Raw genomic sequence first — 24,501 nt, forward strand, 5'->3', positions numbered from 1 at the left:
GGCGGAAACATCCCTTTGCTTTGGTGAAAGAAGTGAATGACCTCAGCTGTGTTGCCAATTTGTCATTCTGTCGTTTGGTCTTGGTGAGTGAAGATCGTATGCTACGTAATGACTAACAAGCCAGTGCACAGCGAAGCCCGTAAAAATAAGTTAATGTGGCAGCACTGTCCACATCAAACTATTGAAGAATGTCGGCCACAAGAACTTGTTCCGTCTCTTTTGAGGGAGTTAAAAGGAAAACACAAATGGACAGCAAAGCCAGCAAGGGCACACTTGAAATAGGCACAAGACTCTAGTTGTTTCATCCTTTGCTGGGATTAAATTTACTGTTCTCTGCCAGGATTCTGTTGCTCACACGCTTCCAAACGTTGATGCAAAGAATATGATTTCAATACAAGGAAAATATTCAACTTACCGCTAGACGTTGACTGATCTGTCTCAGTACCGTTATTTCAAATTTTACCAGGAGGGAGATCCTCCTTCGACATAAAAGTTTGAGATTTTCACTGTTATATTAGCGTACAATCGGCTAAAAATACGAACTTCTCAAACTCAAGGGGGAAGCAATTGCCCTCTGTCCTTCCCTGATCTGTGGACTTATGTGGAAACAGATTCTAGAAAAGTATCAAGTTGTATCGTGTCGAAAAAAGAAATCGGAAAAGAAATGATAAAAAATTTCTATTTAGGAAAAGAACTGAACTTAATGAATATAAAGTTCTAAAGGTTTGACACTGTTTTCCCTCAAGCCTTGCCATTGAAAATGGCGCCAGAAAGATGGCTACCATTTTCGCGTACGTATTTCTGAAGTTGTCGGGGTACATCCAGCATTGATCAATGTAACAAGTGTAAGAGGTTAGGGCTTAATATAATACATTTTGCATATTGACAAAGCCATTTACATAAAAAAGGCCTTGTCTGATATTCATACTTTGAAATGTTCGTGAAATTCCAGTTTCGCTAAAATTGCAGTTACTCGTGATAATTCGGTTCCAATTTCTGGACAACCTGAAGTGAGTATGGATAAAACTTTAGCTTACACTTCATTATTCTATACACGATTGACTTGCACAGACACTGGCTACTGTCCAGAAGAGCGTTGTGCACTTATCTCCATGGGAAACTGGGTAACCTGTATGTTTTGTGTTCTGGAACTACGAGGACGTTCTGCGAGTTTCTGTTTCAAGATTGAACCTGTCCACCCAATATCCTAGTGCAGGCGCAGATGGAACTTGTTGCATTGCCGAAATTCTCGACGTGCAGTAGCGATACTATTGTTATTCTTATAATATGCCTTCACAGCGTACGCACCACTACACTCTTCCATGATAACTGAGTGGCACGGGATGGCGCTTCATCTTCCATACATTACTTGCACTGTTATCAAGTTTCGATTTAAAAAAAAAATTTTTTTTTGGTGCACCCTTTATATAATCTTGTGGTATATAATTAAATTTAACACTAACACAATGTAGAATTTTCTTTCATTATTTTTCATGACAGTCTCTATTCATACAAGCTACAGGAGATGAGGATATAGTTTTGGCGACAAATGGCCACAATCATGACTTCCTGGTTCATCATTCTGCTTATATTGAAAGATATATATATTTCCATTTAACCAGATTATGCCCACATATCCATGACCGATTTTTGAGCTTTAAGTGTGGTCAACTTCTGCATTATTCATCCATACTGTAGTATAATAAGGGCAATTTCGGTTTCCTATACATTAACACAGATAGAAAAAAAAAACTCGGCTAATTATTGATTTTAAAGATTGTTTCCATAGAATATTCTTGGAGCCAATTAATTGTCGTACATGTTATCAATTTGGCATCATTTTCAAAATTTATAAGTTCTTACCTTCAGCTCAATTTCTACCATCTTTTTCTTCTCCTAAATGCAGTAACCATATGATAAAATGGATAAATTTGAAGCAGTGGTTCCTTTGTGAGAGGTAATTAATTTTGTCTAAAATTAATACATGTAAAATAAATTTTATATCATAGTTTTTACATATTACTCAATACAAGTTCTGAAGAGAAACTGACAAGTTCAAAATTTCATTAACAAATGTTACACTATTCCACAAATCTAGTTTTAAAATGTTAACTATATTTGCTTCTATTGCATCCATCAGGTAATAAACATTGGGCTTTTAAAAATAAACAACTATTCACTCAGAGACAGGATGAAAATATTGCCCAATTGTCATCTATACTTGGAAGACAAAAAACATTGAATGATAAAAACTGAAAATTATATTTTCCACACTAAATGACATTTATTTCTATTTATGCAAATGCATAATCTCTTTTACAAATTACTGATATATGAATATTATTACAATGAGAGATTACAATATTGACCATCGCAAATCCGTAGGGAAATAACAATATCATACATTAACATCACTTTCATTTAAGGTATAAAAGGTATAAAAGTTACATGCGTGCTGTATTCGACCAATGTTGTCTTCAGGCGGATCCAGGACCGACTTCTGGGGGAACGGGGATTGTCATACTGCTACTTTTAAGGGCTCCAAACTTTCGGATGGGTTTTATTTATATATATAAAATAAGAAAGTTTCCCGATCGCCCCCCTCCCCCGGATCCGCCCCTGGTTGTCTTAAGTGCAATTTAGTTTCCTTACGCTTTGCAGGAACAGTACCATTGTATATGAACAGTTACAAGGAGAAACACTGTAGTCTTATTCAACTATACGCAATATTTAAGTCAATACCTTATGTATATAAAACGAAAAGTTTACCAGAATATAGTGGAAACAATCAATGTAAGCTACTAAGCTAAACATTTCATCAAATAGTCAAAAGGGGAAGAAGTAGGAGAAGAAAAGAATTGAAGAACGTATTTGTCGAAAGGAGTAGGGAGAAAAGAAGAACTAAAGAATGCAAAAGTACCTGTCACGAGTAATGGATTGCCACATTGGATTACAGGACAATGTTTCCAAGCTAAAACTATGTAGTATTTAGTGAAGGAAGATACAATTAATAGGACAGGTGAGAATGCAGGAGAGAACAAAAATAATAAGCAAAAAAGTTAAGAGGAAAATAATAAACACATACTATTGAAAAAAGAAAGAATTCAGATGCAAAAATATAAATTTGTGAAGAAATTCTGAAAATTATATTAGTTATTTAGAGTTATTAATAATAATGTTAAAAAGTCAAGTAATGATACGTAATACAGAATGAGAAATATATATGAAAAATACTATATATTAAAAGAAAGAATATTTTTATAGTATATCCTTCTCCAGTATATGTGATTATGTTTCTTTGTGGTAAGAAATTGCATTTCCGTGTTGGGATTTTTTTTGTTCTGTGTATGCCAATATATTAAAGTGAAACAAATAAATTCAAAACGGGATAAATAAACGAATTGCTTACTAAAAAATAGTGAAGAGAGCTGAAAAATACACTATTAGGACTTTCGCTGAAAACACTTGATCACATAGGGAGAGAGGTACGGTGAATAGTGAACAAAAGACCGGGAGAAGAATTTGGATGCCTTACATCTTTTACTCTGTTCCTTAAATTCATTTACTATTTTCAGTTCTGGATTTCTTTTCCCAACTTTTTATTAGACATATATAGTTAGAACAAACAATTTCTGAAGTAGAAATGAAAAGGGAATTATTTACCAGAAAATAGTATTAAAAAAAATGTGTACAAGTCGAAGTCGCATAAGTTTATACTCGTCTTTTCGAGAGAAATCGTGACAAATGCATCAGTTTTCTTGATTCTTCTACAAAGTAAGCCTTGTTCCTAATTTTCACAGCATAGTATTAATCTTGCATAAACATCTCTTTCCACAGCCGCCAGTAGAAATTTATTTTCCAACTTAAAGTCATACTTAATAAGTACATATAAACTCTTTCGCTAAATTGTATCGTCAAATAAGAAGTGGAGAAATAGGATGAGAAGAAAAGATGAGTAACTTTGAGGTAGGGCTGCGAGATCTTATGTTTCTCCCGAAAGTTTTACGTTTTTTTTGCACTTTTCAAACATACACAGTGGCGAAGCTTGAGGGGAGACACGGTAGACAGCGTTTATCCTTTAGAATTTTATATGTATTAAGCTATTAAGCCTAAATCACTAACTTAAAATTTTGTAATTTAAAGATTCTGAACTTAAAATTTCCTATAATTTATTCTGATTTTTTTTAAAAAATGCTTCCATACGAAAGACAGAAAGCAAAACGTCTCGCGAAGCCTTGAACATTATTTCTCTGCTACATCCATTTAACTTGCATCAATCCATAGAAGTGTAGGAGAAACAGCCACGTGAGAAGTTAAAGTATGTGTACTAGTACCTGCGAAAATACATTTGCTGTTCTCTCTACGCTTACAGGGCTGCCTATCTTGTTTATTTTAAGCTGGATTTGTAAGTGACAGAAACAGACCGCTATTGTTTTTATTTTAAACCATCTTTCGAACTCCCTCTATAAAATGTTAAATTGTTACAACCTACCCTTGAAGAACATTAATATATATATTTTGCCTCTATGTTTGTCCAACATCAGAAAAAAAAAAAAAAAGAAGACCCTCTAACGAAAAGTTGAGATGTATTGGCAATTATATCACTTTTATGTTTTTCGCGAGAGTGACAAGTACTTCTACATGTCCCGGTAAACGCCCCCCTCTAAGACCCCCCCCCTGGTTCGAAATGAAAGAAAAAAAGCTTCGTCTTGGTCTGGGGAATGAATGAAGGTAACAATGACCAAATTTTGGTAACTCGGTCCACTCGTCTGGTCCCCTGGCGCACACAGACACAAAGACAGACACAAAAACAAACTCTTTATTTTTATTTATATTAGACTCTTCGCTCAATAATTGTGCAGATTAACGATTTGAAAAAAATACAAAAATCTGGTCATTGTAGAACTAATAAATTATAGAAAATTTAGTATGTATCAACAAATTCTTCCATGCGGCAAACTGAATGACTTGATATCCACTTTTAGTAATACTTTTTGTTCATATCAGCTTAAGAATGAACTTACCAACTTATGTTCCGATAGTATCGAACAACATTTCTCTTCCCGAATACTTGAAATATATTCTCAGTAATGAACTTCAAAGCATATATCAGGAAACAACAAATCTGCTAAGTATGGTATTGAGCATTCCACCAACTCCAGTTTTTTTTCTTCTTTTTTTTTGTAAACATTTAATGAGTGCCCTGAATAGAGTGAAAGCTTACTTAACAAACAGCATGACAAATTACGGACACACTTTCTGAATTCCGGAATTTACAATAAAGAACTTGGTGTGGAAGCTTTGCAGGATACCTGAATCCAAAGAAAGAGCTATTAATATTTTGGCTAAAATAAAGAACAGGGTACTAGGTAAGGTATTTGTATTAGATATTAGGTTAGGTGTTGTAAGGTATTTGTGTTTTTTACTTTTTTTTTTTTACTTTACAGCTCATTTCTAAGATATCTAGACATGACTATCTCTAAAGAGGGTATGGGGGAAGTAATGGCCCCATTTCTAGCAAATGTGGTACCATTCAGAAATCTATACTTCGGAAAAAATACTATACACCAAATTTCATGAATTATAAAATTTTATACTTAAAGGAACTGAGTAAACATATATTACAAAGAATATTGGAAACTCGAACATTAATACTATATTTATGAATTGTCAGGGATCATCTTATTTGGAATAGTGATTAGTGTATATCAGCATTCTTTATAGAGTACGAAATATCAGAACTTATATATATATATATATATGTTTCAGAATCCTAAGGTACTCATGCAACAATTTTTACACAGGGAGCTTGGCTATCGGCAAATAATTTGAAGTACTCACCAACTCTTTCTGTAAACATTGTTGCGGAAGTAAATTGGATTCTGAAACATGGATATTTGGATAGAGCACATATTAGTTCCTAAGTGAAGTCTTGACGCGACTACGGTAGATCTCATAATATTGGAGCTATGGACTTTTAAAGTTCAACTTTTCATGTTTTCGGCAGCCTATAACTCCGAAAGGAAACATTTGTGCACCCAGGTTGGTCTATACTTTTGTCTTATCTTGGTGTCAGGAATCACCTAACAAACGTTGTCGGTGTTGTTTTGAAACACCCTGTATATGATATGATATATATATATATATATATATATATATATGATATAGTATATGGTATAGTATAGTATATCTACTATAGTATATATAGTATAGTATGTAGTATATGATATATATCAAATTGTCTTTTTTGGTTTCAATTTTAAGAATGACAATTCGACAAATCACCTGCAGTACCTCTCAGACCTCAATTCAACTGTTGTCAAATTCTATGCTTTAGGCAGGAGTACATCTGATGCAGGGCGGTAAAGTTTTCGTGCCATAATAATAGGATCATAGTAGATGCTTACAAAAATCCAGGGTGTTTGAAAACTTTTGAGCGGTAGTGTAAATGACACATACAGCTAGAAATATTCCTATTCTTTCCCTCTGTAAAATCTGAAAACTTCAACTAGATGCTTCACAGTTCTTGTCCTTATTCTTCCTTTAATTTTTCTTTTCTTCAATTTCTACCTTATTTTGTTTATCTGATGAAGTATATTTAGCGAAAACGTTAATAGTGTACTTTTTTATTTTTAGTGTAATCTTGGCTATTTTTGATAATTCATTACATATGTAAGAGATTATAAGATAAGAAGTTAAAAAAAGTTCAATTTCTATCAACGAAGCACACAGCTGCTATATCTATATCCTTTCAAAACCTAGATCTTTATCCAATTTTATTTATGGGCAGATTTAATAGGCTTATATTGACTAACATATAAATTATTAGAGGGTAAAAGTTGTATCTTTCTGTTATGCAAAAATTAACACAAATAAAATAGTAATTATAGACTTAAACATTCAGGAAAAGTATACAGTAACCAAGATCATCGTGACGAACCAACGCATAAGCTTAGACGCTTCGAAGCATAATTAGAAGTTGGTATCCATATTGATATTATTAACAATCAATTAAACTATTATATTAAAAGTTGTAATAGTCACTAAAAGTTTTAGATTTATTTCAGAGCGACTGGAAGAGAAACTGGAGAATGAGATTATGGATCAAAAGAAAAGTGTTAACAAGTCAATAAATCGGTATTAACCAAAATTTTGATTAAGTATCAATTAAACCTAACAAAAGCAACAGCGAGGGATTATATACCAAAAAGTTCCATTCTTTTTTGCAAAGAGGTACATGCAGCATTAGTAGTAAAAAAAAAATGTAAAAGCAAAAAGCCCTCATAATGAGGAGAACAAAGAAAGATTTGAATGAAAAGGAGGAGCCGAAGAAAGCTGGACAGAAAACCAGCAGAACACAAATGCCCATTGACGAAAGCGATGAAAAGATGAAAATGTCTCGTAGTGAAAAACAGAAATTGAAACAACGGAAGCACGATATTGAAGGGCACTTAACGCAAGAAAAGGCAGAAGAGAAGTATTTAAATGATGAAATTGGTATGAGAGGATTAGAGAGGGATCAGCCATGTGAATGTCCACCCCGACAACGACTACCCTTAAGAGACATATCTCTCGAAGAATTCCTTGAGCTTGAAAGACAAGCGAATGAGGAATATTTATTGGAGGAAGAGGAACGAAAGAGGCGTGCAGTAGAAGAAAATTTAAATAGACAACAAATGACAGATGGTAGAGAGATAAAACAAACAGGAACGAAATCACCAGAGAAATATAAATCTTCAAAACAACATACAGAGGAAATCTTACCCAGATCACAACCCATGATACAAGATATATCTGATGAAGAATTCAGACAGTTAGAACAACAAATTGAAGAAGAATTTTCCCATGAATCAGAGACGGAGGAAGAAAAACCCAGAGCAAGATATAAAGAACAAGAAATTAAAAACATAACTAAAAAATCTGATCGAGGTTTGTCATTAAAGAGATCGAAAGTCACAGCTGGTAGAAAAACAGAATCTTCTAGACAAGAAAGAAAACCTATTAAAAAGAAAGTTAAATCCACACAGGAAAAGTTAGAAGAAGCAAAACGACAGAGAGAAATTGAACATCAGTTAAGGGAGGAACAAAAGGCAGCTATGAAATATTTAACAGACATTGGAATGAAACCATTAAAGAAACGACAGCCGTGGCAGAGACGGGGTCGCCGAATGCCAATTAAACCACGACAACCTCTCAGAGACATATCACTTGAGGAATTTTTAGAATTAGAAAAAAGAGCGAGTGATGAATATTTAGTAGAACAGGAGAGACGTAAAAAGCGTGATATAGATCAATATTTAAATAAACATCAAAAAGCAGCTGTTAATAAATTAAGACGTATGGGGATGCAGGCACCTAAACATGATGAAACGACACCTGATACACAATTTGAAGCTCCAGCAATCACACGTCCACCGTTACAAGACATCTCTGATGATGAGTTTAGACAATTAGAGGAACAGGTTAAAGAAGAGTGTCCTTGTGACACAAGAGATGAACTTAATAGAAAATTATCTGAAAGGCAAATACAAAAGCAAGAACAACGTAGAAGTCAAACTTCAAGTAGGAGAGGTCGTAAAGTTTCATCTTCTAAATTTAGACCTACAACTACCCAAAAAGGAAGTGTATCAGATTCAAATATTAGACAGAATGTGAGGCGAAAGCAAAAATCTGTTGACGAAAAACTGAAGGAAGCAACAAGGAAAAAGGAGGTGGAACAGTACTTAAGCAAACAGCAAGAAGAAGCTCTAAGGTATTTGAAAGATATTGGAATGAAGCCACAGGAGCGCCGTAGACCTCGGCAACAAAGATCTCGTCGTGGTCCGCTAAAACCACGCCCGCCTTTACAAGACATTACACTTGAAGAATATTTAGAGCTCGAACGTCAAGCAGCGGAGGAACCCTTAGAAACACGTAGAGGAAAAGAAAAGAAACCTTTGAGAAGGTCTAAAGTACGGGATCGTAAAGGCGATAAAGTTTCAAAAACCAAGCAACAGAAACTCACCCCAGATCTGACAGATTCCGAGGAAAATGTTGTTGTAGATTCTCATGAAGAAACTGAAACTCCTCTCTACACTAATATTTCATCCGGAGATACACTCCCTAACGAAGCTGAGCAAGATGCAGATATTGTTTCTCCGTTTCCATTGAGTTCATCTGAAAGAAGATCGGAGCAAGAAGCAGATGACGAACATATACCGCACAACTTAACGTATCAAGAATACCTGGAAAAACTGGAACGTGAAAGTCCTCATAGAGATTTGGAACGTGATGAAAGATCACCTAAAGAAAGGAGAGGAAAAAGTTCAGGGTCATCGAGAATACCAATAAAATTGAAGAAATATAAAGAAATTTCTCTGTCAACTGGCCCTCGGCATACCACACCATTCCCTTCTACTGAAATTGCAGCAACAAAGACACCACAAACAGAAATGAAGTCAAAACAGATAAGGAAGGTGAAATCACCTAGCGAGAAGCTTGAAGATGTACGTAAACAACGTGAAATTGATAAATATTTACAGAAAGAAAAGGCAGAAGCTCTAGAATATCTAAAAGGACTCGGAATGAAGCCTCCAGGAAAGCGACGTAGTTGGCAACGCCAAGCACGGCGAAAAGAGTTAAAGATACAGCCACAGTTGAGAGATATATCTCTTGAAGAATTCTTAGATCTTGAGCGTCAGGTGAAGGACGAAGAGGAGAAGCGCAAGAAAGTTGAGAAATACTTAAGAAATGAAAAAAGAGCTGCATTACAATACTTGCGAGATTTAGGTATGGAATCTCCAAAACGAACTCGCTCCATGAAAAGACGGGCTCGTCCAAAGTCATTGAAGCTACATTCACCGTTGAAAGATATTTCCTTTGAAGAATTTCTGGAACTGGAAAGAAAAGCAAATGAGGAATATTTATTGGAAGAAGAAGAACGAAAGCAGCGTGAAGCAGAAGAATATTTAAACAGGCAACAAAAGGCAGCCGTTAGGAAGTTAAAACAAATGGGAATGAAATCATCAGAAAAACACAAACCATCAACACAGCATACAGAGGAAATCTTACCCAGATCACAACCCATGATACAAGATATATCTGATGAAGAATTCAGACAATTAGAGGAACAGGTTCAAGAAGAGTTTTCCCATGAATCAGAGACGGACGAAGAGAAACCGAAAACAGAACATAAAGAAGAAAAACAACAACATAAAAATATAACTAAAAAATCTGATCGCGATTTGTCATTAAAAGGATCGAAAGTCACAGCTGGTAGAAAAACAGAATCTTCTAAACAACAAAGAAAACCTATTAAAAAGAAAATTAAATCCACACAGGAAAAGTTAGAAGAAACAAAACGACAGAGAGAAATTGAAGATCAGTTAAGGGAGGAACAAAAGGCAGCTATGAAATATTTAACAGACATTGGAATGAAACCATTACAGAAACGACAGCCATGGCAGAGACGGGGTCGCCGAATGCCAATTAAACCACGACAACCTCTCAGAGACATCTCACTTGAGGAATTTTTAGAATTAGAAAAAAGAGCGAGTGATGAATATTTAGTAGAACAGGAGAGACGCAAAAAGCGTGATATAGATCAATATTTAAATAAACATCAAAAAGCAGCTGTTAATAAATTAAGACGTATGGGGATGCAGGCACCTAAACATGATGAAACGACAGTTGATACACGATTTGAAGCTCCAACAATCACACGTCCACCGTTACAAGACATCTCTGATGATGAGTTTAGACAATTAGAGGAACAGGTTGAAGCAGAGTGTCGTTGTGACACAAATAATTTAACAAGAGATGAACTTAATAGAAAATTATCCGAAAGGCAAATACAAAAGAAAGAACAACGTAGAAGTCAAACTTCAAGTAGGAGAGGTCGTGAAGTTCCATCTTCTAAATTTAGACCTACAACTACCCAAAAAGGAAGTGTTTCAGATTCAAATATTAAACAGAATGTGAGGCGAAAGCAAAAATCTGTCGACGAAAAACTGAAGGAAGCAACAAGAAAAAAGGAGGTGGAACAGTACTTAAGCAAACAGCAAGAAGAAGCTCTAAGGTATTTGAAAGATATTGGAATGAAGCCACAGGAGCGCCGTAGACCTCGGCAACAAAGATCTCGTCGTGGTCCGCTAAAACCACGCCCGCCTTTACAAGACATTACACTTGAAGAATATTTAGAGCTCGAACGTCAAGCAGCGGAGGAACCCTTAGAAACACGTAGAGGAAAAGAAAAGAAACCTTTGAGAAGATCTAAAGTACGGGATCGTAAAGGTGATAAAGTTTCAAAAACCAGACAAAAGAAAGTCACACCATATCTAAATTTCGGGAATTTTGATGTAGAAAAATGGCTAGAACGCCAAAAGAGATTGTTTAGAGACGAATTAAAATGGACAGATTATCCGGTAAGGTCTGTTATAGATCCTCTGGATTTCGGGGATTTTAATGTAAAAGAATGGCTAGAACGTCAAAAGACATTGGCTAGAGACGTCTTAAAATGGACAGATTACTCGGAAAATTCTGTTCTAGATTCTCATGAAGAAACGAGTACTCCGCTCGGAGATACACTCCCTAACGAAGGTGAGCAAGATGCAGATATTGTTTTTCCGTTTCCAATGAGTCCATCTGAAAGAAGATCGGAGGAAGGAGCAGGTGAAGAACATCCTTCGCACAACTTAACGTATCAAGAATACATCCAAAAATTAGAACATGAAAGTCCCCATAGAGATTCGAAACCAGACAAACGAACACCTAAACAAGGGAAAGGAAAAATTTCAGAGACATCGACAATACCATTGAAATGGAAGAAATATAAAGAAATTTCTCTGCCAACTGGCCCTCGGCAAACCACACCATTCGCTTCCTCTGAAATTACAGCAACAAGGACGCCACAAACAGAAATGAAGTCAAAACGGATAAGGAAGATGAAATCACCTAGCGAAAAGCTTGAAGATGCACGTAAACAACGTGAAATTGATGAATATTTACAGAAAGAAAAGGCAGAAGCTCTACGATATCTAAAAGGACTCGGAATGAAGCCTCGAGGAAAGCGACGTAGTTGGCAACGCCAAGCACGGCGAAAAGAGTTAAAGATACAGCCACAGTTGAAAGATATATCCCTTGAAGAATTCTTAGATCTTGAGCGCCAGGTGAAGGATGAATATTCATTGGAAGAAGAGAAACGCAAAGAACATGAAATAGACAAATATTTAAAGAAACGACAAGAAGCAGCTGTTAGGAAATTAAAACGAATGGGAATGAAATCGCCGGAGAAGACAGAATTTTCACTAGAAGTACCAACGAATGTATCACCAATGGTACGACTGCCTTTGCAAGATATATCAGATGAGGAGTTCAAGAAATTGGAGGAAGAGGTTGAAGATGAATATAGAGAACTTGAGGCTGAAGAATATTTACGAAAGCAACAGGAAGCTGCTGTTAAGTATTTAGAAAGTTTAGGAATGAAACCATTAGAACGACGCCGACCGTGGCAAGAGCGTGAGCGAGAGTTGAAAGAAAAACCTTCCACGGACGATATTTCATTTGAACAATTCGTGGAAATTGAGAAGGAAGCTGAAGAGGAGCGTGTGTCTGAAGGAAAGACTAGAGTGCATGATGTAAACAGGTTCTTAGATGAACTACAGGAAACAGCTGTAAGTGAGTTGGCCTCACACAGTGGAGAATCGGATTTAGAAATTATTTGTGACGATGAAGTCAGGCAATTGGAACAAAAAGGTGCACAAGATGAAAAAGAAGTAAAGAGAACAAAGTCACCGACTGAAACAGGCCAGGTAGCCTCATCTGGAAGAGTGTATGAATATATGTATTGCCACTCTTGTGGCCAGGGTTATAAGCCTTTCCGAGGTAGACTTGATTCTGGGAAGATAGTAAAAGTTCATTTAGACCCAAATCAACCGGGCTCATCTACTGACCTAACTTATCAAGAATATCTGCAAAAACTCGAAAATGAAGAAGACGACGACGACAGTAGTTAAAGCGATCAATTATGTATGCCTGTATATATCATATGTGTGTAAATCATTGTATCATGAATTGTAAAATACATTGTAAAATGATGCCACAATAATGTTTTGTTCCATTAGTGAGACTTCAATCTTATTTGCAGTCCGGACTTAATATAACCGTGCAACTTATAATGCATTCTTTCTACTTAAGTTCTGAATATAGGGGTCTATTATTTATTCTAATTTCTTCATTTTTATATTGAATAGGATCTATTGAGCAAATTTTCAGTATTTTTGAGGTTCTTGTTCACAATTACAAATAATTTGAGTTGATTTTGAGTTTAACATCCCGCTGAGCAGCGAGGCTATATGAGACGTGGACCTACTGATTCACGTGAGATTCGAACCACATGAGCTCCCGCCGTGAATCGAACCCGGGTCTCCCACGCCAAAGGCGAGTACGCTAACCGCTTAACCACGGAGGAGCTCGACAAATAATTTATAACCTGTTGTCTCCAGAAAAGCTCCCAGCGGGAGTTTATGTGGTTCGGATTCCACGTTAAACTGTAGGTCCACGTATTATATAGCCTTGCTGCTGAAAGGGACGCTAAACTAAAAATCAAATCTTTAGAAAAGCTATGTGTAGGACGAATTAGGTAGCCACCTAGGGGGCGAGGCGGTCGATTTTTCTCATTTTTGCTTTGCACACTTTGTAACATTAATAGGGTGAACAATTACTACAACAAGCTATGTAAAAGCATTAAAACAAGCTACCATATAAGCATGGACGTCAGCAGAAGGAGGAAAGGGCAAGTGCCTCTCCTTGTATTCTTGTATTTAAATTTTTTTCGAGAAAGTTCATTTCGAGAAAGTTGATACTACAGGAGGACTATATACCTATATATATACATTGAGAGCCTGAATTAAATTTAATTGTTTTAGTCGTATGGTTTTAGTTTAGCAATATTCAGTTCTATTGTTTTAGTTGTACGGTTTTAGTTGAGCAATATTCAGTTCTAGTGTTTATGCTTAGTTTTGTATGCATCATGTGTTGTGGATAACGTTTTCTCACGTTGAAAATACATCAATTATTATTATTATTATTATTATTATTATTATTATTATTATTATTATTATTATTATTATTATTATTATTATTATTATTATTATTATTAAGTATTCTGCCTTTCGGCAGGTCCTGGGAGTAATGAGGTTTTCCTTTTCAACTTTAGATTTAAGCCTGAAAATGTTTCTTCCAAATTTTTCGATTTTCAGCTTCCTCTTTTAACTCTGAATATTTTCTTCTGTTTCTCAAATCATCGATCAGTTGTGTTCTTCCTATTTCTCGCTTTCCTTCCATCTTTCCTTCTATGGTGGTATGAAGACAGTTTCTTCGCAAAATGTGTCCAATCCAATTGGGCTTCCTACGAAAGATGCTGGCTAGAAATGTTCTCTTCTCTCCTATCCGTTTTAAAACATCTTCGTTTGTTGCTCTCTCTGTCCATTTTATCTTCTCCATCTTCCTCCAACACCACATTTCGAAGCTCTCTAAATATTTCTTCTCTAACTCCCGTAATTTCCAAATCTCTGAACCATAGAGTCCAATGCTCCAGATAGAACACTTGATCAACTTCTTCCTAAGTCCAATATTGAGCCTACTAGTTACGAGTGATCTTTTCTTGTTGAGTACTTCTTTGGCTATGGCAATTCTTGACCTGATCTCTTTGATGCAATACAAGGTGTGTGAGAAAAGTAATGAGACTGGCAACACTGCGGGAGATTTAGCAACGTTGTGTCTACCGGCCTATGCTAGGCAGGTTTATTTATCCTTTTCACTTCCTCAGTCCGAGTTACAACTCCGTACAGCTAACACATTATTTTTGACAGCATCATTAGTGAAGTTGTGTGTTACAGAAATGGATCACCGGAATTTAGAGCAACGTTGTGCAATTAAGTTTTGTGTTAAACTTGGTGAATCCGTGAGTGTGACTTTTGAAAATTGAAACAGGCTTATGGGGAACATTGCTTATCAAGAGCACAAGTTTTTCGCTGGCACAAATCATTTTTGGAAGGCCGAGAACACGTTGAAGATGAACCTTGCTCATGGAGACCTTCAACTTTAAAAACTGACGAAAATGTTGAACGTGGGAGGGCTCTTGTGAGATCAGACCGTACAATAAGGATGATGAGTGAACAGTTAAATTTAAACACTTTTACCGTACATCAAATTTTAACAGACGATTTGAGCATGCGAATGATTTGTGCTAAAATGGTGCCGAAAAACCTCACAACTGAACAGGAGAGTAATAATAATAAAAAAAACGTGCATTGATCTTCTTGAGAGGGTTGCCAATGACCAAGAATTCTTCAATTGTGTGATCACAGGTAATGAATCCTGGATATTAGAGTACGATCCTGAAACAAAGCGGCAAAGCGAAGAGTGGCACACTCCATCATCTCCACGGCCGAAGAAATGTCGAATGAGCAAATCAAAGATCAAGACGATGCTGATTTGTTTTTTTGACAGTAAGGGATCGTGCACAAAGAATTTGTTCCACCAGGACAAACTGTCAACGAAGTGTTTTATTAAAGTGTCCTTGAAAGGCTAAGGAAAAGAGTGATTCGTGTGAGACCAGACATTGCAGACAAGTGGATGCTTCATCATGACAATGCCCCGTGTCACACGGCCATTTCCATCAGTGAATTTTTTACCTCAAAATGAATTACTGTTGTTACTCAACCCCGCTATTCACCTGATTTGAGTCTTTGTGACTTTTTCCTTTTTTCGAAATTGAAACATGTCCTAATAGGACGTCATTTTGGAACTCTGGAGAACTTCAAAAGACTGTGACCGACCAGTGAAAAGCCATACCAGTTGAAGACTTCCAGCGCTGCTACCAATAGTGGAAACAACGACTCCGCCGGTGTACAGCTGCCCAAGGGAATTACTTTGAAGGTTGATAACATTGTTGTTTGAAAAACATAAAAACTTTAGTTAGTACAAAATCAGTCTCATTACTTTTCTAACACACCTCGTAAGCGTCTCGTGTCAAAATACTTCCCAGATATTTGAAACAGTCTTTTGAATATCAATCAATAAATCTTTATTCCGGTTTAACCGAATTTTCGTTCCACTGAAGCATAATTGGTCTCAATAAATTCGGTTAAATGGGACTAACATATTGAAGCTCTCTGATTTATGTCAGTTAGTGATAAATATGTAACATGTGAGGATATATACCTTACAGTTTGCACCAGTGGCAATGCTAGAATTTTTTGGTAAGTATACGCTCGATCGCTTCCAAAAGCATAGCATATACGGAAGACTATTAGCGTATACGCATCCCAATATACGCTCATTCTTTCGTAAATTTAAGGTGAGTATACGCTGAACTACAAAGATTTTAAGTGGGTATACGCCGTATACTCTCGTATACGCCCCATTACATCCCTGGCACAGCTTCGAGATTTGAATTGTCTTCAATCATTCCAAATTATTGCGAAATAATCTTTTGAATTGAAGTCAGTTGCTAACATTCTTCACGATATTCAAGTTGATACTTTTTTCTTTTCAAGATCACATGATGCAGTTGGTGATTATTCCAAGATCACAAAGTGAGCTCCCTAGTGGCTAAGCGATTAGCGTTCGAGCCTTCGGCTGGGTAGACCCAGATTCGATTCCCAGCGGGAGATCATGTGATTCGGATCCCACATTAAGCTGTAAGTCCCACTCTAGTATAGCGTCGCTTCTCAAAGGGACGCAGACCACTTCTCTTTGTCTTTGTTCTAATATCTGTTAACAGACAAAAAGAAGGACGGACGAACACATAAAGTCGTTCAATAGTTTCTCACATATTTAAGGAAGCTTAGTTTGGATAAACATGATTCAATATGTTTTCAGACTCACTGGATGTTCAATGGGCCAGAATTGATTGGACTAGTATGAGTATTCATTTCATTGATTTCTAAGCAAACCTTCATTAACAATATACTGCGAAAATTTCACCAAGTCGAAAACTCAAACTTGATAGTTCACAACTCGGAACCAAAAATCTGCACATCATATTTCACACACACACACACACACACACACACACACACACACACATATATATATATATATATATATATATATATATATATATATATATATATATATATATATATATATATATATATATAAATATATATATATATATATTTGTACAGTCAATGATAAAAGCTTTTCCGTTTTATGAAATTAGTTTCGTAAATATCTTCAGAATGGACGGACAACTTGGATACAGTTTTCAGTAAATTAAAAAGAATGTAATTTTCTGTACGTTCAAGCCTTGAAACTCGGTGAAACGGTGTACGTTTCACCATTATTCCGAAAATAAATTTTACCAAATGGAAAGAACTTTTGTCGCTGACTGTACAGTAAGACAAAATCTTACCTCTATTCTAACTTTGATGCAAATCGGGTAAGTTCGGTTTAAATCCTTTTTCTTACGAAAATATAACTATACAAACACCAAATGTGGTGGTTCATAAATTGCTAACCAAAAGTTTGCACTCAATACTATTAGTTTGCACTCAATACTTGTATAGTAGGTCAAAATCTGTCACTATGCCAACTTTCATCTACTTCAGGTGACTTCGGTTTAACTCAGTTTTTTTTCGGAAATTGTGAAACTCCAAATTTGATGGGCCATAACTCGGGGATCAGAAGTCTGCACACTACAATATTTCATAAGTTTGCATTGCAGATCAAGATTTATGACCAAACCAAGTTTGATTTACATAGGATAATGAGTTCGATTGAATCCTTTTTTCCATTCTCGAAGATATGATTTGTTTACTGATGTATTTACGGCTGATGTATTTACTACTCGAAAGGTTACCATACCAGCCAGGTCACATTTCTTTTTACCCATTAATGTCAAGAATCGGAAAATGGCTACTGAGTATTTTATTATCTCTCCATTAGAGAATTTATTGAATAAATACGAGTTACAGACTTTGCCTACTAAAGTACCTAAGAATAATTTCACACTATTAAAATCAAATCCAACTAATAGGCCAGTAACACTAGCAAAAATACAACGATCGTATATGTTGAAGAAAACGTTCAAGAACTAGATATACATGGTGATTACCAAACAGACAAACAAAATGATGAAACATTCTATAGAACTGAACAATAAATTCAGTATAGGCTGGACAAAAACCAAATCACTTTCCGATATTAAGTTATTCGACATATATCCGGATTTAACGGATGAACAGAAAAAGGCTGTACATAATCTACTTTTTAAATACAGGGATGTCTTTTTATATACACCAACAGACATAGGATACTTTCAAGGTTATGTACATAAAATAAGGATAGACAAAGGAGCTTCTTTCCATCAGAGGTCACCTCCCATTCCTTTGGCAGTAAGGCCGCAAAAATATTTGCAAATTAAACAGCTTTTAGAAGCCAATATTATTAAAGAGACTAGTGACAGCTCTTTCTCTTCGCCACTTCTCATAGTTCGGAAACCAAATACTTCAGAATTCTTCGTAGTTTTGAATCTACAGGCATGCAATAAGTTTACAAAATATTTGAGCAATCCATTCCAGTCCTCAGAAGACACTTTGCATGTACTGACGTGAGGCAAATCTTGCTTTTCGACAATCGACATAGTCTTCCTATTTTCAGCTATATTGAGTCATAAAAGCCAAAAATACATGACTTTTGAACTTAATCATACCAGAAAGGCATATCAATTTTAACACTGCGTGATGGGTCATCCTACATCAGCTGCTGGGCTGACTATAGCAGTGCGCATGCTTTTAGAGGGTTTACCACCTCGTATAACTGCATTTGCAGATGACCTCGTGATAGGAAGCAAAAATTGGAAACAGCAACTATCGGACTTGGAATTGCTCTTCAAAAGACTAAGAAAAAACGAGTTTAGATCAAGCCCGAACAAGACCCACCTATTATACTCAGAATTGGATGTCTTAGGATTTAGTTAGTGGCAAGAAGATCAAAATTTCCCCCAAAATTTCCAATAAAATACGAAATTTTAAGAAACCAAGCTCTAAAAGGACCTTAAAGAGTTTTCTAGGACTTTGCTCTTATTTGAGGGCGCATATCAAAAATTTTACGGAAAAAGTTGAACCATTTGAAATTCTTTTGGAAAAAAATTCAAAATTTAAATGGACAACTCAGCATGACGAGCTATTTGCGAAACTGAAAACGGATATTATTGAGGCCCCATCTTTGTTTCATTTCGATTAATGAGTGGAAATCCGAGTGTACTCTGATGCTTCGTAAATTTCAACGGGAGGAATTTTAGCATGTTATAACACTAACACTAATCAGGAACGTGTTGTTTCCTATTGTAGTCGTTGCTTTACCAAGACCGAGGCCTCAACATGGTAGAAAGAGCTATATGCATTGATATATGTGCTTAGAAAATTACGGTATTTTCTACTGAATAGAAAATTTAAGTTATTTATAGACGCTAAATGTCTGGCTAAACTCAACACCATGCCTAACAAAGTAGGGAAATTTACTCGCTGCAAGCTATTCTTAGCAGATTATAATTTTGAAATTCACCACATTAAAAGTCAACGGCATCCTGCAGATATTTTTAGTCGCTTAAAAGACAAGCAAGACATACAGCGGGACGAAAATCACGAAGTTGATAACTTTTCGGATACGAAGGACGCTAAAGTCTTTGCTTCTCACTCATTGGAGCACACCTTTCAAATTAACCAACCTGTGACATTACCCTATTTGGCGGATGAACAAAGGAAGGACCCTTCATGTTGAGACATTATCACTGTCTTGTAAAATAAAAAACCTAATAAATTGTCTACACTCCGTGCTGCGAAATATCCTTGCTCCATAATCCTTCTACACCTATCGTTACTGCGTTGCAGTACGATTCAATTGGCAAGATACCGATCGGACAAGGGAATTTTAAACATATACTAGTCGCTATTGAAATGGCCACTCGATTTTGTGTGACTAAGATTGTAGACATCGCAGCCAAAGAAATTGAACAATTTCTTATATATGAAATTATTCTTAAATATGGAGTTTTTCTACCAGTATTTAGATAGACACCCTGTACATAATGCTAAGAGTACAGAAACTAGCAAAGTTCTACAACTTTGAATTAAAATTTTGTTCAACATATGATCATAAACTCTAGATGTAGTGGAAACATTCCACAGAATTATACAGAATGCTCTTAAATTTTTCGTACAGGAAAATCGAAACCATTGGCCAAAACTAATTCCATACATAACTTTTGCGATTAATATATTCGTACAGACTGGAACCTAGTATTCAAGTTTTTTTCCTTATGCACGGATATGAATCTAAGACCATTTCTGATATTGCGCTTGCATCCACTCCGACGTTATGTGTCGACAAATAACACTTGAATAAAATGCGTGGAATCGTGCAGGACAATATAACTGCAAGTTATAACAAGCAGGGAAAATATTATGACATTTAACATAAACAAACTAACTTTGACAAAGGACAGAAGGTACTTGTATTCTTCCCCAACCGTCAGATTGGGATACCAGAAAGTTTTTCGTCTAGATTTGTTGGGCCTGTAGAAACTCTCGAAAGAATCAATCCTAACCTTTATAAGCTCAGATTACCTGATTCATATCGTGAATCCATACAGGAGACTTCTGTAGACAGAATTAAACCGTATTACGAAGATATAGACGATACTCAGCCAGATGATAAATAACTATTTTTTCTACGGGAGCGAAGACTTTTAATTAAAAAAATGTATATAATAGCGACGGCAGAATGCAACATACACGATAGGATCTGGAATATCTCATCTTTTACATATTTCTCTTCTTTCAATTAGCAGCACGAAAAGAAAAGATAACGAAATAAACTCATCTAAATTATTTAACTCAATTTGCAAAGAACATTGAATAGCATAAAACATTTTACTTTGAAAATAAGAGAGGAGAAAAATTGTATACAATGACGAACATTCGTATGGACTTTAAAACATTTCTCTGTCACTCGCAAAAAGCTGATTCATTACTCTGCACAGAACGAAAGAATGCAGATGTTGCATTTCCGTATTTAAAAAGCGAATGATCTATACAGGGGACGAGTAACATAATTCTACACCTTCTTGATTATATTTTTAATTTTTCTTTCCGCAATTGACCATATATTCTCACTAATATTAGACAATTATATTATACAGTCTCCACGAAATCAAGTTCATAAAACATCATTATCATTGAAGTTCAAAATTAAAACAACTATTAGATATAGATACATTGGAAATATATAACGTAATATCAAGTAATATCAACACGCAGAGTACTTACGTAGTAAACGCTGGACTTCAGGCTTCTTTTCCCACTCTTATCTACTTTTTTCTCGAATCCCACTGTCACCTCCCCGTTTCGTTCTAAAATCTCAAGATAAGCTTCTGCTATAATCTTCACTTGTCTCCACAATCTCCCCCCCTTTACTTTGTCCAGATACCTGTACGCCTTAACAATTTTTCTTCTATCTCGACCTAGTACACTTTTTCTTTTAAAAACTTATTGATCGACCGTAAAACCTCACTATCCATACGCATGTTTGTAAACTGAATGGCACGTATTATTTGATTGCTATACAGTATCATTTTACTATTCAGCATTATTTTTTCTTCTTCTTCTTTTTGTAGGAAGTACGCACACTCAATACGAGAATGCTGATCGCTTTAGCTTGTCACTTCCTAGTTCTGCTCATAGCTGGCATAAAAGGGAATGAACTCATATTGGAACAATATGGTTTATCGATAGCCAAGTTCAAGCCTGTGATCAATTATGAAAGTATAGAATTCTTACCCTATAGACTCCATTTAGACTTTTCGGCAGTACACCTTCCGAATGATTCTTGTGCTGGATATGAACAGCTAGTGTCACTTCTACATGATAAAGAGCGTCAGTTTACTAATTAAATCAAAGATATAATACCCTTTCAGTGGCAGTCGAAAAATTGATAACCGAAACTCATCATAATATTTTACAATTGGTATGTACAACGGCCACAAATGAACGTTTTTGGATAGCTCTTCTTAATTTCCAAGTAGTAGAACAGCACTTTGGTGCTATAATACAGAGGATCCTTTAGAATAAGGTTAATGATGCTTTAATAAAACCTGCATTAGCCAAAGAAATGATTAAACAAAATATAAACCTAAGAGGCACACTCATGGAAAGATATCTCGGACTATTTTATCAGTGTTCAAAAGTATTTTAATCCCGTTCGATCCAGAATCTGCCAATTTAGATATTATAGTTCAAACCCCAGTTGTACACACCAATGATTATCATATTTTATACAAATTTTTTAACAATGGATTTCTTACCAATACGGCTCATATACACCTTCAAACTCCTGAATATGCAATTTGGACGAATCAAGGAATCTATGTACTGGACTTATCACTGTGCCAATCTCACAATATGTTTTCTGTATGTAAATTACAATTACAACCACGATCCCAAATAATAGACTGTCTATATAATTTAGTTTTTCGAAATTCAACTAATAGCTGCCATCTAAAACCTACTTTATCACGGACTGAGGAATTTTATTTATATACACCTAAGGCACTTCATCTTACCACTCGCAAACCTGTTAAAATCTCATTTCAAAGGAACCTGAAATTCCATTAGCAGCTGACGCTGTTAATCATAAGTCAACTTATTATTTTTTAGATACAAAGAATTCCAGCGCATAATAACAGACACTTTGAATTTTCCTACTAGAATTTCGGCAAACTTTACATTGATATATAGAAATTTACCGAAGAATCCAAATTTAAACTTCACTTACAATTTCCAGAATTTACAAAGTACTATTACTTCTATGAATTCTTTACTACAGCATGAAGAGTTCTTTATTGGATAAGATGCCGGAATTTCATCTCTCCAATGCATTTCCATGGACCATACTTGCTATTGCTAATCTCATTATTATATTATTGATTGGTCTCGGAATATTTTTATATTTTGTTTATAAACGTTTTATTCGTAGCAATACCTCATAAACATTTTTACTTCATATAGGATCTCCGATAAATCACCGATCGTAATTTGAATATTTTTATCTTCCAGAATGGAACATCTTTATATCCCTGTGATAATCGCAACTTTTTTAGTATTCGTAACTCTTATTATTTTATACAAACTATATCTCCGTCTTCGCTCGGTAACGAAAACTTCAAAAAGACCTCGTTTAGATATATCTCCTTCAATTACACTGGATACATTTAATACTATTCATACAACTAAAGAGCAACCGGTCTCACAGACTCCAACACCCCTCATCATAAGTGAGCTAAAATATGTATATTAACACCAAAGCTTAAAACAGCCCTACCTCGAGGGAAATGAAGTGACATATAAAATGCACCGATCCTGCCTGTCATTAGGGAATAACTCCTTAGTGCTTTCTTCCACTGCCTTAATAGTGCTCCGAAAAGTGAAATTTAATCAGTGTTACGAGTGTTATTAGTGTTTCTAATGATTTTTAGTGTGTGATCCCTTAGTGTTGCCAATCCTCACAAGAAGAAAAACCCTTTGGCTTATTTTTTAAAAAGCCATAGAGTGTAATATCCCACATGATGTTGTGTATAAACAATTCTACAGGCCAGTGTTTACAAACACAACCACGTGGTTTAGCAAGAGGATTCCACATACCAGTTGAATCTACTATTACCTGCAGACGACGAGCTTCTGGCCCTCTCACGGAGCAGACGATGTCAACGGAGCAGCAGCGCCACCGCCACTCAAGGACCTCTATAAATTGGCTGGACGACGGCAATTCTGTACCAGTTCACTGGTGCTCCTCTATTGTTTGCTTCGGAACATTAGGAGTAATCTAACCCCAGGCTTCTAGTCTGCTTCGGGACTACGCCTTTCCTTTCTCCTGGCCTAGCCTGCTTCCGGGCATTGTCGGGAATCCCAACCTCAGCCGCTTAGCCTGCTTCGGGACTCTGTGGTCACCTAACCAACCTATTGCTTGCTTCGGAGCTTTGTGCCACTAATTTCACTCTTCCTAGCCTGCTTCGGGGCTTTGCAGAGATCTTGTCTGCGACCTTACGGTGAAAGACTACCTATAACTAACCTTGTAAATTTGGAGAGATTATTTGTATACTATTTTGTAAAAATACTTTTTATAATGGAGATTTTATAATAAAAGCCGGTAGTGGGAGTCGATTCCGGACGCTCTTTTTTTATTAACGCTCTACCTTTAACCTATATGGGACAAAGTTTTACAATATATAAAATAAGGAAGTTTCCTCTTCTGGGGGGGAAGGTGATTGCCCCCCTGGGTCCGCCCCTGTATTCAACTTTGTTCTGGAGTACACTATAAGAAAAATCAAAGATAGCAACTAGGACCAAGAGCTGAACGGTATTCACCAGATTATAGCTTATTCTAATGATGGAAATATGATAGGGGATGATAGCAGAACAATAGAAAGAAATGCAAAGATATTATTAAACGCTTTTAGGG

At 35.8% G+C, this 24,501-nt stretch overlaps 1 protein-coding gene across 1 annotated transcript; it reads left to right on the top strand.

Moving 5' to 3' along the window:
* The first annotated feature begins 1,806 nt into the window (after positions 1–1,806).
* Positions 1,807–13,078, top strand: LOC145666990 (uncharacterized). Its single transcript, XM_081734667.1, has 2 exons — positions 1,807–1,957; positions 7,068–13,078. Exon 2 carries the CDS (start codon positions 7,287–7,289, stop codon positions 12,990–12,992), a length of 5,706 nt encoding a protein of 1,901 aa, XP_081590793.1. The 5' UTR covers positions 1,807–1,957; positions 7,068–7,286; the 3' UTR covers positions 12,993–13,078.
* The last annotated feature ends 11,423 nt before the right edge of the window (positions 13,079–24,501 follow it).

Source organism: Thermobia domestica, chromosome 12, assembly GCF_964235325.1.
Source record: "Thermobia domestica chromosome 12, izTheDome1.hap1.1, whole genome shotgun sequence".
Lineage (NCBI taxonomy): Eukaryota > Metazoa > Arthropoda > Insecta > Zygentoma > Lepismatidae > Thermobia > Thermobia domestica.

Bases quoted from the DNA above. Each gene is read 5' to 3' on its own strand.
- LOC145666990 (XM_081734667.1), top strand. From the start codon at position 7,287: ATGAGGAGAACAAAGAAAGATTTGAATGAAAAGGAGGAGCCGAAGAAA.